Here is a 17,500-nt window from a genome sequence, read left to right as displayed (position 1 = left end):
ACACCCCCCCCCCCCCCACACACACACACACACACACACCCCCCCCACACACACACACACACACACACACACACACCCCCCCCCCCACACACACACACACACACACACACCCCCCCCACACACACACACCCCCCCCCCCCCCCCCCCACACACACACGTCTGTGGGAATACAGCGGGTCTATTGACTACTGAGGGATGTGTGTGTGTGTGTGTGTGTGTGTGTAGATAACCGCTCAGCTGACAGAGAGGAGAGTGGAGGCCCACAGTAATGAAACGCTGCTTACATCCCCTCTCCCACCTCCCCCCCTCCCCCCCCTCCCCCCTCAATCTTCCGAGACGCCATGGCGTCTCCGAGCTCCGAGCTCCGTGCTCCCCCATACTAGTTGTGTATCAGGGTCCGCTCGCTGGGTAGCCTGGTAAACACTGATACCATGGCAACACACGGAGTGTGTGCATCCCACTGTCCCAGCATAAATTAATGAGAATACCCCCCCCTCACACACACACACACACACACACACACAGGTGTGTCTTCAGGGAGCTCAGGGTAAATAGAGAATCTTGTTGTGGTGCATCTTTCTAACCTCAGAATACCAGAGGAGAGGGACTAGTGACAGACGAGGCTACCGCCCACTCCTGTGTGTCTGTGTGTGTGTGTGTGTCTGTCTGTCTGTGTGTGTGTGTGTGTGTGTGTATGTGTGTGTGTCCGTGTAAAAGTGTGGGTATGTGTCTGTGTCTGTTTCTGTGTGTGTGTGTGTGTGTGTGTGTGTGTGTGTGTATGTGTGTGTGTGTGTGTATGTGTAAAAGTGTGGGTATGTGTCTGTGTCTGTGTCTGTTTCTGTGTGTGTGTGTGTGTGTGTGTGTGTGTGTGTGTGTGTGTGTGTATGTGTAAAAGTGTGGGTATGTGTCTGTGTCTGTTTCTGTGTCTGTTTCTGTGTGTGTGTGTGTGTGTGTGTGTGTGTGTGTATGTGTAAAAGTGTGGGTGTGTGTCTGTGTCTGTGTCTGTTTCTGTGTGTGTGTGTGTGTGTGTGTGTGTGTGTGTGCTAACCAACCCTGAACTCAAACCCCCCTGTCAAGCTCGACAACATGTCCCCCTGCTTCCAGGAGTGGGCTTCTCCTCAGTCACCTTCACTCACCACAACGCCTGACTGACGTCATCTTCGACGGCGAGGGACTACCAAGAAGGTGCGTGTGTGTGTCAGACACCAAGCTGATTCTCTTTGCTTTTTCCAATTATGTTTCTACCAGGCCCTGCGGCCTTCATCTGTATGCAAATAATACAGAGCAGAGAAACACCGCGACTCAGGGGAACGGTGGCACGAGACAATAAGAGAGAGGTGTGTTTGTGTGTGTGTGTGTGTGTGTGTGTGTGTCTCTGTCTGTGTGTGTGTGTGGGTCAGTGTGTGTGTGTGTGTGTGTGTGTGTGTGTGTGTGTGTGTGTCTGTCTCTGTCTGTGTGTGTGTGTCTGTCTCTGTCTGTGTGTGTGTGTGTCTCACCTGCACACTTGGTCCTGGTGATGAGGGGGGGCCCGGGCATCCCCCTGCCCCCCTCGCTGGGCCGGGTCAGGAGGACCCTGATCTCGTACTCTGTGTCGGGGTCCAGGTGCCACAGCTTGTAGTTGGGGGAGTTGACGGCGTGCGTCTCGATCCAGCTGCCCGACGTCATGCGGTACTCCACCTCCTTCAAGATGATTGGTCCGTCGCCAAAGATGGAGTTGGCGTTGAGCTGGATCAGCAGGTAGGTGGGTCCGACGCCCAGGAGCTGGGGCGGGGCGATGGGCCGAGGGGGCTCTGGGGGAGGGGGAGGAGGGGGGGGTTGAGGGGAGGGGGAGACAGAGGACAGTCGTTTACATTACATTTACTACTTAACACGTTACATTTACTACTTAACACGTTACATTTACTACTTAACACGTTAGTCATTTACTGTAGCCGACGTTCGAGTCGTATCCAGAGAGACGCACATTCACCACTACTGGACCTCACATTCACCACTACTGGACCTCACATTCACCACTACTGGACCTCACATTCACCACTACTGGACCTCACATTCACCACTACTGGACCTCACATTCACCACTACTGGACCTCACATTCACCACTACTGGACCTCACAACCATTGCAGTTATCAGAACAAGTGGCACAAGAAACAAAAGAAAACAATATTATTTTTATTTTTATTTTTTTTTACTAACTCCTTGTTTTACTAATACTGAGGACAGAACACAGCCCAGCCTCTACCTGCCCAGCCTCTACCTGCCCAGCCTCTACCTGCCCTGCCCTGCCCTGCCCTGCCCTGCCCTGAGCGCAGTTTGAGTGTATTTCTAGTTTTTTCCTTTTTATTTTCCAGACCACCATCATGGCAGTAGAAATGAGTGTGTGTTCCTACGTTTCCAGCTCAGTTCATTACGTACCCAGGGTCTCCTGGAGACACAGAGACTAAATGAACCAGCGGCGTCTTGGCTGTTTATTGATGAAAACAATGAATTATTTAACCTGGGGTGTTGGATGGGGAGAGGTTGTTTTCCAGGAGAGCGAACCCCATCAAGGAGAAACGACGGCGAGGAGAGGAAGCCATTTAAATGCAGAGAGGGGAGACAGCCAATCAGAGAGGGGCGACAGCCAATCTAATCGGAGCGCTTGTACCTGCAGGCCACCAGACGAGTGTGGCGCTCACTTCATCAAGACAGGCTCGCATGCGCGCGCACACACACACACACACACACACACACACACACACACACACACACACACACACACACACACACACACACACACAGTCTATTATACTACTGACTAATGAACACTACTCACTGTTAAACGCTATTCATCATGAGACACTATTCCCTCATTAATAATAAACTATTCAATATTAAAGACTATTCACGATTTAACACTATTCCCGAATGAACACTATTCCCTAATAAATAATAAACTATTCAATATTAAAGACTATTCACGATTAAACACTATTTCCGAATGAACACTATTCCCGAATGAACACTATTCCCGAATGAACACTATTCCCTAATAATCACAGTGAGCCTAACCTTAACCCTATAGCAGCAGTCTAGTGTTGCTCTTCTCCAGCAGCTCATCCATCATGTCTGAATGATCACTGGTCACTGAGGCTTCGCCTTGCTGCTCCTTCATCCTCCTCTCATCCCCCTCCTACGTCATCCTCCTCTCATCCCCCTCTTCCTTCATCCTCCTCTCATCCCCCTCCTAAGTCATCCTCCTCTCATCCCCCTCTTCCTTCATCCTCCTCTCATCCCCCTCCTACGTCATCCTCCTCTCATCCCCCTCTTCCTTCATCCTCCTTTCATCCCTCTCTCCAGATGTCCTCCACTCATCCAGCTCTTCCTTTATCCTTCAGCCGCCGTGCACATAAATGATGGCACAACTTACTGCCCCCCCCCTCCCTCCCGACCCCATAGCCCCTCCCCTGACCCCCCAGCCCCCCCACAGCCTCCCCTCCCACCACCCTCCCCCAACACCAGCGGCCTGCTTCCCCAGCCCCCCCACAGCCTCCCCTCCCACCACCCTCCCCCAACACCAGCGGCCTGCTTCCCCCAGCCCCCCCACAGCCTCCCCTCCCACCACCCTCCCCCAACACCAGCGGCCTGCTTCCCCCAGCCCCCCCACAGCCTCCCCTCCCACCACCCTCCCCCAACACCAGCGGCCTGCTTCCCCCAGCAGTCATTCTAATAGGAATTGATTTTCGTTTATTGCCATGCAGTCTCCAAGGCAGCCAGTTGATCTAAAGAGGGGGATGAGAAGGAGGAGGAGGAGGAGGAGGAGGAGGGGTGAGAAAATAGAAAAAGACGTGTGCGCTGCAGCGGGGAAGAGTGGAGGTCGCCCGTCACTGTTGGAAGTTAAATTACAAGCTTTGAGGGGTGGGGGCGACAGGTGAGGGGTGGGGGCGACAGGTGAGGGGTGGGGCTTAGAACAACAAGGCTCTGGCTGCATTCTACAGCCGACTGATGGTGTTACATCTGGACCGGTCACTTCCTGTGTTGGTGGTGTTACATCAGGACCGGTCACTTCCTGCGTCTGTCTCTACAGCTGATGTCCGAGTGTGTGTGTGTGTGTGTGTGTGTGTGTGTGTGTGTGCATGTTTAGACTAGCAGACAGGTGATAGCATCATTCTGTCTCTCTGTTCTACTGTGTTGAAACAGTCCACAGGCCAACCTCAGCTCAGCTCAGCTCAGATATAATTAGACCCCCCCCGCCCCTCCTATCCCCTCCCCCCTCCCTCCCCTCCCCTCCCCAAAAAAGAAAGACACACAATTGTTTAAAAAAAAAAAACAAATCTATTCCCTTGTGGATTAAATCAACCCAGTTTCATATTTATATCCTTTCAAAACGATGCTGCATGTTGACGTGGCTTCTCTGTGTATATTCCAGATTCCTCCTCTGTCATCATTAGAAGGCCTCATCACAGCGTAAGCGTCTCTTTGAGGCTGCGCGTGTCACCACCGGGCTTTCTTCACCACCGACAAGCTGACACTTACCCACAATTCATCGCTTTACGCTCCTATGTCCCAGAATGCTCCTCAGCTGACAGGCCTACCTGCCACCACTCAAGCACTTTGTTTACGCAAACGTGGCACACACCACAACCCCCCAGCGCGCGCACGCACACACACACACACACACACACACACACGCAAGCATGCACACACACACACACACACACACCAGGGGAGATGACAGCACAATATCTTTTGTCATTAAACAACGTACCACAAGGACTTAGATGAGGCAGAGTGTGGAAGAATAAAGTTCCAAAAGAATAAATATTGTATAATTAGTATGTATTATAATTATAATAAAACATAAAATAATAATAATTGTTATTATTATTAGCATAATTAATATAATTATCATCATTACCATACATATTATAAATAATAATAGGAGGGGGTTCATTACTAATGTATAAAGGCCTTGACAACAGAATACATCAAGAGCAAGTTCTAAAACACGCAAATCTATAATGGACATTTCTGACGCCATTTAAACCCTCATACAACATCACGTCACACTGCTCTCTCTCCCCCTCCCTCTCACAAAGCCTTCATTTCCCGACCCCGTGTCTCTGTAAACTCATTACCATGCTGTAAGCCCGGGATAGGAAATGGAGTTGAAACATCATGTGGAGAATTGCACCTTGTGGCACCAGCGTAGTGTGTGACAGGGAGCGGTAATGACTGGCTGATGAACAGATCAGTGAGAGAGGCCACGGCCTCCTCTCTGTTGGAGCAGCGCAGCTCAGGAAGCGTGCTTGTTGTCCGCTGTGTTGCCGTCAGCCTTGTCGATAAAGTTTAGTTTCGAGGAGCGAGAGGGCGACATCATTACCGCAAACGCACTGGGACACACGCCTGACCAAGTAAACAGTGCTGCGCTGTGTGTGTGTGTGTGTGTGTGTGTGTGTGTGTGTGTGTGTGTGTGTATGCCTGTGTGTGTATGCCTGTGTGTGTGTGTGTGTGTGTGTGTGTGTATGCCTGTGTGTGTGCGCGCCTGCTCGCTCACTCCTCCACTGCTGGAGGCACACACTCACTCACACACACACACACACACACACACACACACACACACACTCTCACTCACACACACACACACACTCTCACTCACACACACACTCACACACACAGGCATACACACACAGGCATACACACACACACACACACACACACACACACACACACACACTCACACACAGATCAATACTCCTTGGGTTAAAAGAATTTGCAGCTGAGATATTTTTTTTTTTCTTCTTCTTCTTCATTCGTTTCCGAAGCGGAGAGCGAGCGCCGTAGCCAGCAGGCGCCAACGTGTCACTAGCGGTTTGGCGAGAGGAGCCACTAATAAACCGCTGCCCCCGGGGGGTCGGATGCCACGGACCGCCATCGCTGTGCCAGCTCGCGTTACAGCGCCTCTGTATCAATGGCCCCAAAATTTCCGTTAAAATTACCGTCTCGCCGCGGCCGACCGGGCAGTTCTCAGGCGACAGGCGGCCATCGCGGCTGTCAGGGTGGTGAATATTCACCAGAGGGAGGCTGGTGGAGGAAGAAATCGGAGGACGGGAGGGGAGGGGGGGGCGGGGCTCGTTGTAATGCATGCAACGCAATGAGGAATGGTGTCAAACAGAGGGGGGAGGCTGGTGGAGGAAGAAATCGGGGGGGACCCTGTTCCTCATTGCGTTCCGGGCATTACAATGAGGCCCCGTCCTCTGATTTTCTACCTCCGCCAGCCTCCCGTTGGTCAACATCACCAAGGCGATGACATCAGGGCTCTCTGTCCCCTGTGGCCGTAAAGACTGATCTAACAACAGCATTTACTTTACAGTAGTTCACAACACCAACACCAGACACTCAGAGCTCCCTCTCTTCTCTCCTCCTGGTAGAGATGGAGTGAGGGAGGAGGAGGAGGAGGAGGAGGAGGAGGAGAAGACTCATCATGTGCCAGTGGCCCTTTCGATCCCTCGCGTCCTCTCCTCGCGTCCTCTCCTCGCGTCCTCCACTCGCTTCCTTCTCAAAAAACATCAGAGGAGAATATTTAAGATGGAGGAACCTAGATATTGTCCTCCGAGGCGTTCTGAGAAGGAAGCCAGTTTGTTACAATTGAGAAAGAGGGCCATTGTGTGCTAGTCTGACATCTGACAGAGACAGTTCCAGAACCAGAGGAGTGTGTGGGAGCAAGGCTGTGTGTTGAATCACACCCCCCTCTCTCCACGCTCTCCTCTCCTCTTCTCTCCTCTCCCTCTCTGTCTCTCTTCTCTCCTCTCCCCTCCCCTCTCGCTCCCTCTCTCCTACTCTCCCCTCTCCCTCTGTCTGTCTCTCTCTTCTCTCCTCTCCCTCTCTCCCCTCTCCATCTCTGTCTCTCTCTCTTCTCCCCTCTCCCTGCCCCCCCTCCTCTCCTCTCCCCCCCCTTCTCCTCTCCCCTCTCTCTCCTCTCCCTCTGTCTGTCTGTCTGTCTCTCTCTTCTCTCCTCTCCCCTCTCCATCTCTGTCTCTCTCTTCTCCCCTCTCCTCCCCCCCCCCTTCTCTCCTCTCCCCTCTCTCTCCCCCTCTCTCCTCTCCTCTCTCCACTGACCCTAGTGAGGAAGTGTTCTAACAACCATACTCTAGCCGCCAGGCTGTGTTCTTTCCTTTCTGATCTGAATATCAGATTCCAAAGCCTTCATGTTCATAAACAGATGCTCCTTGTAGCTTGCCTTCGCATATTTATCTCTCAAATCCTGCATAATGCTGCTGATGAATATGTAGAATTTCTGCCCATGAATTTCAAAAACCCCACAAATGTCCCAACTCATGCAGAGTATTTCTTAGTGAGCCTAACCAATTACGGGCCGGTCTATGGAGAACGTGACAGTGTGTTTATCTACGAGTGTCTTGTCCTGTTTCTTAGTTTATGTTTGTCTTTGTTTCATGTTATTCATTTATTGTTTCCTGTTTATTTTTGTGTTCCTCACCTTGTCTCTCGTTTCAGACACTTCACCACCTGCCCTTGTGTGTTTCCCGCCTGTGTGATTGTCTACCCCGCCCTGAGTGGCTTCACCTGTTCCTCATCATCCTTCCCTGTGTATTTAGTCTGTGTGTTCCCTGTCTCTGTGCCAGTTTGTCTTTGTACCTTTGTGTCATGCATCCCAGCATTTCCTAGTGATAGGTATTCCTGGTTTTTGATCTCCGAGTGTGTTTCTGACTTCGCCTTTTTGCCTACCCCTTTTCGGATTATCTGCCTGCCTTTTTGAACTGCCTACCTGTGTACCGAACCCTGCTTTGCCTACCCCCTTCCTGGATTATCTGCCTACCCATTGACTGCCTACCTGTGTACCGAACCCTGCTTTGCCTACCCCCTTCCTGGATTATCTGCCTACCCATTGACTGCCTACCTGTGTACCGAACCCTGCTTTGCCTACCCCCTTCCTGGATTATCTGCCTACCCATTGACTGCCTACCTGTGTACCGAACCCTGCTTTGCCTACCCCCTTCCTGGATTATCTGCCTACCCATTGACTGCCTACCTGTGTACCGAACCCTGCTTTGCCTACCCCCTTCCTGGATTATCTGCCTACCCATTGGCTGCCTACCTGTGTACCGAACCTTTCTGAAAGTAAAGACTATTCTATTGGAACTACATTTCTGTCTCTGAGACGTGCGTTTGAGTCCTTTGCCTGAATACTCCTGCCATTACGACGACGCTGTAGTCAGGTCTGTGTGTCTTCTGTACGGTTCTGTTACATCAGCATAAAGTAATTTAGCAGATACTCTTATCGGCAGTAAGTGAAACACCTATACATCAGAATTATCGCAAATAAGACTTTCTATGAGAAGAAGTGCCAGAAGCAGTCATATATATATATATATATACACACACACACACTAATACATTTGGAATTGAGTGGTGAAGCCTGTTCTCCAGTCTAAGTAAGTACGTTAATTTAATCTTGTTTAAAGTCAGTGTGTTGCTGGTAGTTTTGCTGTATTCTGCTGTGGCTATCCTGCCTTAAGCTCTGGGACAGTTTATTTTGAAAGCTATCTGTTTGAAGCCAATTGCTGTCAATCTCCAGTGGGAGGGCCAGAAACTATTCTGCAAGGTATTTAACCCCTGCTCACCTTGGACCAGGACTAAATACATTTGGATTGAGTGGTGAAACCTGTCTGGTCGTTAACTGATCGTTAGGAGGGAGGGGCTGCAACCCTGCTAGTCATCAGCAATTAGAGAATCTGCATTTCTATCTTGACGGTCATAGACATGAAGACGAAGGAGTCATCATCTGTGGAGTCGAGGAAGGCCACTTACTACTAAGTATGTTTATTCTATTAGTTTATTTTTTCACTACTCTGAGTATATTGAGCGCTACCTACATCTTGTATTGCCCACAAACCCTCTATCTCTATACCGGCAAATATCACAATGTGCTTTCTCCCCATTCCTGTTATTTCCTCCCTCAGGAGGACACATTAATACTTCACCTCCCCTTGCAACCATTCCAATCTAATCTACCCACCATGCTCAACTGACCACGACCTCACTGTCGCGGGAGGACTTTGGAACTGCCAGTCAGCGGTCTGGAAAGCAGAGGCTATCTCAGCCTATGCCTGCTTCATGTCCCTCTACTTCCTTGCCCTCACAGAGACATGGATTACACCGGAAACACAGCTACTCCGGCAGCCCTCTCTGATGCCTACTCCTTTTCTCATTCCCCTAGACTCTCTGGTCGAGGGGGAGGCATAGGACTCCTCATCTCACCTAAGTGGTCACATAATGTCCTTCCCCTATCACACCTGTCTGACTCATAAGGCGGCAATCAGCTCGACCTTGTCTTCACCAGATCCTCCCATACCTCCAACCTTTCTGTTACCCCCCGTTCCAGTTTCTGATCATCATTTTGTATCCTTCTCCCTTCCCCTCAAATCCACCCCCTCCCAGTCAGTCTCTACCCACACTGTATCCTCTCGTCGCAACCTGCATACCCTCACCCTTACCACTCTCTCTTCCTCTGTCTTATCCGTCCTACCCTCTGTTGAATCCTTCTCCCTTCTATCTACTGATGCAGCCTCCTCCACCCTCCTGTCCACTCTTTCCTCATCCTTCGACTCTCTCTGTCTTAGGGCCCTTACTGTTCTCCCTCTATACCAAATCTCTTGGCTCGGTAATTTCCTCATATGGTTTCTCCTACCACTGCTACACAGATGACACTCAACTCTTTCTCTCTTTCCCCCCTTCTGACTCACAGGTGGCAACACGTCTCTGCGTGTCTTGCAGACATTTCCGCTTGGATGTCAGCCCACCACCTCAAGCTCAACCTTGACAAGACTGAGCTGCTCTTCCTCCCAGGGAAAACTTGCCCTCTACAAGACTTCTCCATCACAGTAGAGAACTCTCTTGTGATCTCCTACCAGACAGCCAAGAACCTTGGGGTGATCCTTGACAACCACTTATCCTTTGCGGCAAACATCACAGCGACAGCGCGCTCCTGTAAATTCTTCCTCTACAACATCAGAAGGATACGTACTATTGGTCCAGACACTCCAGCCTTGACTACTGCAACGCACTCCATGCCAGGCGTCCTGCCTCCGCCATCAGGCCTCTGCAGCTCATCCAGAACGCTGCCACCCATCTGGTGTTCAATCTCCCCAAATTCTCACATCACCCCCCTCCTTTGCACCCTTCACTGGCTCCCAGTAGCAGCTCGCATCAGATTCAAGACCCTGGTGCTCGCCTACCAGGCAGCAAAAGGAACAGCTCCTCCCTACTTGCAAGCAATGGTCAGCCCCCAAACCCCTGCCCGATCACTCTGCTCTTCCACCTCGGCTGGCCATCTGGCACCGCAGCCTCTACGTGGATGCAGCAGTCGTGCTACTCGGTCACGGCTTTTCACTGTCCGGCACCCTGCTGGTGGAACGAGCTTCCCACTGCTGTCAGGACTGCAGAGTCACTACCTATCTTCCGCCGTAGATTGAAGACCCATCTCTTCAGGCTACATCTTAACTGTCCCTCCTAAAGACTTCTTCATCCCCACTACCCCCCCTGTACAAGTTTCTCTACTGTAAATTAATTAATTAAAAAATAAATAAATAATTCCTTCTAGCATTGTGACTGCCAATAGCCCCTGGTCATAGCACAGATTATTTTTTCTTATGATGACTGATGGATAGATGATTCACTTACTTAGACAAATGTATTTGTTGTAAGTCGCTTTGGATAAAGGTGTCTGCTAAATGCAATATATACAGTGCTGCTTGAAAGTATGTACCATTCTAGATTTTTTTTGTTTTTACCATGACATCTTTATTTAATCAGAAACAGTCTTTGTTATCTGACATAACAGGTTTATATTTTTCCATATGTTGGTTTAGAGGGAATCATGCATATAGTAGAAAAACTAAATGATAAAGAAACGAGTGCAAGTGCAAAAATAAGTGAACCCCAAGTTGCATTGGTTAAATCAAGTAGGGTAGGTAAAGTAGAATCAGGTGGGTAAATAATTGCGTACCAAATCAAAGAAGTTTGGGTGTGACTCTTATAAATAGAGATAAGAAACCTGGTCAGTTTTATGTTACCTATACAGGTGAATGCAAAACACACCATGCTGAGAGGAAAGGAGATCTCAGAGGACTTCAGGAAGAGGGTAGTGAGAGCACATCAGTCTGGGGAAGGCTGTAAAATCATCTCAACAAGATTTGAGCTCCATCAGTCCACTGTGAGGCAAATCATTTACAAATGGAGAGCATTTAACATGACAGCAACTTGGCCTAGAAGTGGACGACCTTCCAAAATATCCCCAAGAGCCACAAGAAAAACAATAAAATCAGGTAAAAGCCAAGCCAAACATAATCTAGAGATCTGCAGACCTCCCCTTGCTGCATCTCAGGTAACTGTGCAATGCTTCAACAATAAGAAGAACACTGAATCGAAATGCCATTCATGGGAGGGTTGCTAGGAAGAAGCCTCTGCTGTCAGAAAAGAACCAAACTACCCGTTTTAACTTTGCCAGAGACCACCTGGACAAGCCTTTCTGGAAGTCCGTTCTCTGGACAGATGAGTGCAAAATTGACCTTTTTGGTCACAATCAAAACCACTATGTTTGGTGAAAACCCAACACTGCCGACCACCAAAAAAACCTTATCCCAACAGTCAGGCATGGTGGTGTGAATGTCAAGATCTGGGGCTGCTTTTCCTCCTCTGGATCTGGACGATTCCACATCATTAAGGGAACCATGAATTCTGAGGCATACCAGGAGATTCTTGAACAGAATGTCAAGCCATCAGTCAAGGAGCTAAAGCTGGGCGGAAAATGGGTCTTCCAACAAGACAACGACCCAAAGCATTCAAGCAAATCTACCAAAGAATGGCTCAGGAGAAAACATTTGTGTTTTGGATTGGCCAAGTCAAAGTTCTGACCTAAATCCAATCGAGATGCTGTGACAGGACCTGAAGCGGACAGTTCATGCCAGACACCCCTCAAACCTCACTTAATTGGCTGCGTTATGTAAGGAGGAGTAGGCAAAAATCCCTCAAAACAGATGTCAGAGACTGATTAGTGGCGATACGAGACGTTTACTCCAAGTTATCGTTTCTAATGGAGGTGCCGCAAGCTATGGACTGAAGAGGTTCACATATTTTTGAAAACATGAAATCTGAGTTTTTGTAAAATAAACCACTTTCGTTAAATAAACGATGAAAATATATCATATTTTTTTGTTTGTGTCCTTTATTTGGAATGTCTTTATTACGAATTGGGGTTTAGATAAAGATTTTATTATTTTTCATTGTAATATTTTATACAAAAATAATGACCATCCCTGTAGGGTTCACAAACTTTCAAGCAGCACTGTATATATATATTTATTACACACACACACACACACTCCCAGTGTCAAGTGTACACACCTCTGACGATGAGGCCGGCGAAGTTGGACACACCCGAGCCCCTTTCTGATTGGGTGACGCATCGATACAAGTCTTGGTCCTGATTGGTCGCCTCCTTGAGATTGAAGGAGGCAGCAAATCGCCTGTGGTTGATGTTCTTGGTGTGGGCCACTGGGATGTCCTCTCCATTCCTCCTCTGGAACACACACAGAGCACAACCAATCAACGTCCAGAACACACAGCACAACCAATCAACATCCAGAACACACAGCACACAACCAATCAACTCTGCCTTAATAAAGATTGAGTTAGAAACTAACAGAGGACTTTACTGGCAACAAGGAAGTATCAAACTGGCAGCCAATAGAAATGCTGGTTTATCTCAGAGGCACAGCCAGTGAACAGGCTGTTTGAGCTGCCACTTCCTGCTAGCACATATCGTGAGGAACCATATCAGACAACTGGCCTGCCTGACATCCTCACCTCCCACACACACTCACACACACTCACACACACACACACACACACACACACACACACACACACACACACACACGTCTCTTTTACATCCTTACCTCCCAGACGCTCGCTACCTAAAAGGTCACTTCATCTGTCGCTCTTTACTTCTCCACCTCCTCACCCGGCAGACGAGTTATCACTTCTACTCTGCTTACTGTCCCTCCCCTCCTCCTCCCTCTCCTCCTCCTCCTCCCTCTCCTCCCTCTCCTCCTCCCTCTCCTCCTCCTCCTCCTCCCTCTCCCTCCCCTCCTCCCTCTCCTCCTCCTCCTCCTCCTCCTCCTCCTCCTCCTCCCTCTCCTCCTCCTCCTCCCTCTCCTCCTCCCTCTCCTCCTCCTCCTCCTCCTCCCTCTCCTCCTCCTCCTCCTCCTCCTCCTCCCTCCAGATCGTATCAACTCATCCTAGGTCATAGAGAGGAGAGGCCACCTTCTTCTAAACTGAGATAATGCTTGAGCCTCAAGCTTTTCCCTTCCCTGCCTCCTGCCCCTCCCCCCATCCCCCTCCCCCTCCCACCTGTAGCCAGAGCTTGTTGTTGACGGCGTCACGGCCCGTGGCGATGCACTGGAAAGTGGCGTTCTGACCGGCGTTCACTTCCACGTCGCCCAGCCGCAGGAAGTGAGGTGATTTATCTACGGGGGAAAACAATTACAGCGGTTACACACACAGGCATGCGGGCGCACACACACACACACACACACACGCACAGACACATGCACACACACACACACACCCTTCCAGCCATCATAAACACAGAGAGCGTAGGAGACAGGATCAATGCTGCCCTGCGGCTTCCCAGCAGCCACTGCATGTCAGATGGACAAGCCTAATGGCCCTCTAACTCAACTGTCACATCAACACACACACACACACACACACACACACACACACACAAACACACACACACACAAACACACACACACACACACACAAACACACACACACACAAACACACACCACTGAGGGGCTGATTATTGGTAAACTAGTAAATTTCACTGGAGTGATTACTGGTAAACACTGGCACTAAGCACTGAACACACACACGCACGCACACACACACACGGAGGAGGGAGAGGAGGAGGTCTTTAGAGGAGAGGAGAGGCATTTGGAGGAAGAGGAGGGGGGAGGAAGAAGAGGTGTTTAGAGGAGAGGAGAGGAGAGGCGTTAGGAGGAGGAGGAGAAGAGGAGGAGGAGGAGGTGTTTAGAGGAGAGGAGAGGAGAGGCGTTAGGAGGAGGAGGAGGGGAAGAGGAGGAGGAGGAGGTGTTTAGAGGAGAGGAGAGACATTTGGAGGAGGAGGAGGATGAGGAGGAGGTGTTTAGAGGAGAAGAGAGGAGAGGAGTTTGGAAGAGGAGGTGTTTAGAGGAGAAGAGAGGAGAGGAGTTTGGAAGAGGAGGTGTTTACAGGAGAGGAGAGGCATTTGGAGGAGGTGGAGGAAGGGGGGAGGAGGTCTTTAGAGGACAGGAGAGGAGAGGCATTTGGAGGAGGAGGAGGAGGAGGTGTTTAGAGGAGAGAAGAGAAAAGGAGTTTGGAAGAGGAGGAGGTGTTTAGAGGAGAGAAGAGAAAAGGAGGTGTTCAGAGGAGAGGCGTTGGGAAGAGAGCATATTAATGAGTCGTTGTGGAGCAATTCATTATCCACGGTGGTTTGGCTGCTGCTGCCTTGGCCAGATGCCCTGTGGAGACCTGGAGCTGGGCCAGGCGCCAGGCGGAACCAGACCACAGAAAACTCTACAACCACAGAACCTGGGAGGACCTAACGCTCCAGAACCTGGGAGGAACCAACATTCTAGAACGACAGAACCTGGGAGAACCCAACACTCTAGAACGACAGAACCTGGGAGAACCCAACACTCTAGAACTACAGAACCTGGGAGGACCCACAACCCCTACACACACACACACACACACACACACACACACACACAGCCTCTCAGGGTTACACAAACCAACAGGCACTTCTCCCTGGAACAACTAAGGGACTCTGCAGCTTTAACCAGCAATTATACTTTTCAATTTGACTGTCTCTGCCTGTAGATGTTTTCTTTTAATCAGTGTTTTTTTGAGTGATTGGGAATTTAATTGTGTTCTATAATCCAGCAGCCAATTGGAACGGCCGCCTCGGGGTAAGCCTGCAAATTACCCCGGATACTCTAGCGGAAAAACTGATTAGGCATGTTTGATGTGCACACACACACACACACACACACACACACACACACACACACACACACACACACACACGGTGTAGACAGCACACACACACACACACACACACGTACTGTAGACAGCGCACACACACACGCGTACTGTAGACAGCACACACACACACACACACACACGCGTACTGTAGACAGCACAGTTCAATGTGAGAGCTGTGATGAAGGAGGGGGGGGGGGGGGTCTGACGGTTGATTGGCCGGTGGTTGAACAAGGGAAAACCACAGGCAAATGGGGAGTGGGTGTTCTACTGATTGAGAGCTAGGCGGTTGGGTTGGAAAAGCTTTGTTATTAACTCTTGACCCTGCCGACCCACAGCCTAATACTCTGAGATTTGTTCAGATCAATACCAGTATTATCACAGACAGATCGAGAGTGTGGTGAATCTACAATGAGGGCCTGCTCCTCCAGCCTCAGCATGAAGCTCTCTCTCTCTCTCTCTCTCTCTCTCTCTCTCGGTCAGACATTCTCTCTCTCTCTCTCTCTCTCTCTCTCTTTGGGTCAGTCATTCTCTCTCTCTCTCTCTCTCTCTCTCTCTCTCTCTCTCTCTCTCTCTCTCTCTCTCTCTCTCTCTCTCTGTCAGTCTCTCTCTCTCTCTCTTTGGGTCAGTCATTCTCTCTCTTGCTCTCTCTCTTTCTGTGTCTGTGTCTGTCTCTCCCCCCCCTCTATGTCTCTCTCTCCCCCTTCTCTCTCTCTCCGTCTCTTTCTCTCTGAGTCTCTCTGGGTGCAGCTGTCAGAGAGGATGAATACTGCTACTGTGGAAGGGGGGCGGAGGGGACGGGGGGACGTGGAGAACACACACACACACACACACACACACACACACACACACACACACACACACTGCACCAGTGGTCTGCCAGCCCAGTGACCCCAAACCAGCCAGTGTAACCAGCCTGTCTAATGAGCTGTCATAGCTAATCAGGCCAGTGTGTTATAAGGCTTCATTAGGCTGATCAGAGGGGCCGGGCCTCGTTAGGAACCCTCCACAGCACAGCTGAGGGACACACACCTCATTCAACTCGGAGTGCCTTTTGAAACTGTTAAAGGTTCTTTCATTGTCCCTTTTGTAGAGGGCTCCTCAATGATGACTGGATGAAAATGGAGGACATGACTATGTTATGACCGGGATGTATTGTTCAGATGATTAGAGAGCTGGGAATTCTGAAGGTTAATGTACAAGTACCCTGTTTTAGGACAGCTATCACAGGTCATAGGACAGCTATAACAGGTAGTAGGACAGCTATTACAGGTCATAAGACAGCTATTACAGGTCGTAGGGCAGCTATTACAGGTTGTAGGACAGCTATTAGAGGTCGTAGGGCAGTTATTACAGGTCGTAGGGCAGTTATTACAGGTCGTAGGGCAGCTATTAGAGGTCGTAGGGCAGTTATTACAGGTCGTAGGGCAGTTATTACAGGTCGTAGGGCAGTGCTGAACAGGCGTAATTATCCTCTCTGCTTCATGAATGGGTTCATTTCCTGCTCCAGTGAAGCTGCTGTTTCTACACACAGGTCAGACCTCTGGGCTCCTTCTCCACCTCCACACAAACCCTGCTCTCCTCCTCCTCTCCCCCCCTCATCCTCCTCTCCACAGAGTCACCTTCTACTTTATCTTCCTGTGAGGAGCACCAGACCCATCAGCATTACAGCAGCAGTGTACTCTGGGTAATTACTGTGTTAATGACTTACCACATGGGCAACCACACACACAAAAACACACACATACAAAACACACACACACACACACACACACACACACACACACACACACACACAACTTACCACATGGGTAACTCAGAACGGAAATGTCATCAATCGCTATGAAGCCGGTCTTCCCATCAGACACCTCTGCCTCGAATATGACCTGGAGGAGAGGGAGAGAGAGAAAAGTTAGATATACTGTAGGGGGTGTCAGAATAAAGGAGGACAGGACCCACACATCAAATCAAATCAAACGTTATTATTCCAGCAAACAGCAGTGTCCCGCAGGTCGGGTACCGCTACCGCTTTATAGCGCCACGCGTTGCGATCGTTAAACTCAGATTGGAAATCATAATCCTGAGATGAAATCCGGAGGGGAAGTATCAATAGATCAACATCAGTCGGTGGAATAAATCACTTTTTTATATACACCTCATATTGAAACGCGTACACAGTTGGCTCGGCGATGGAAAGGAGGGTGGAGGACGTGTCGGTTTTGTGTTTTTATTCGGCCGGAAAAACAGGACCTTGTGCTGTCGCGCCAGAAGAAGAAAAGCTGTTCTTTACAGATAGGGTCAGCTCAGCTCAGGTGAAGTGGCCATGCACTCCAACAGCGTCTCAAACACTTTCAATTTCATTTTTCTTTTCATATAAAACATTTTTTCGAAGGTTTTTTCTAAACATAAT

General features: G+C 49.7%; 1 protein-coding gene across 1 annotated transcript in view; it reads right to left on the bottom strand.

Moving 5' to 3' along the window:
* The window catches only part of ptprk (protein tyrosine phosphatase receptor type K), a gene marked incomplete at its 5' end in the record, with an annotated part of 74,407 nt that overhangs the window by 44,408 nt on the left and 12,499 nt on the right, over window positions 1–17,500 (bottom strand). The window contains 4 exon segments of the mRNA XM_083688716.1: window positions 1,497–1,790; window positions 12,405–12,579; window positions 13,413–13,528; window positions 16,895–16,976. Of these exon segments, the coding sequence (XP_083544842.1) occupies window positions 1,497–1,790; window positions 12,405–12,579; window positions 13,413–13,528; window positions 16,895–16,976 (667 nt within the window).

Source organism: Argentina silus (genome assembly GCF_951799395.1).
Source record: "Argentina silus genome assembly, chromosome: 17".
Lineage (NCBI taxonomy): Eukaryota > Metazoa > Chordata > Actinopteri > Argentiniformes > Argentinidae > Argentina > Argentina silus.
The sequence above is the reverse complement of the archived record's forward strand: the minus strand, read 5'-3'. Positions and strand labels throughout refer to the sequence as shown.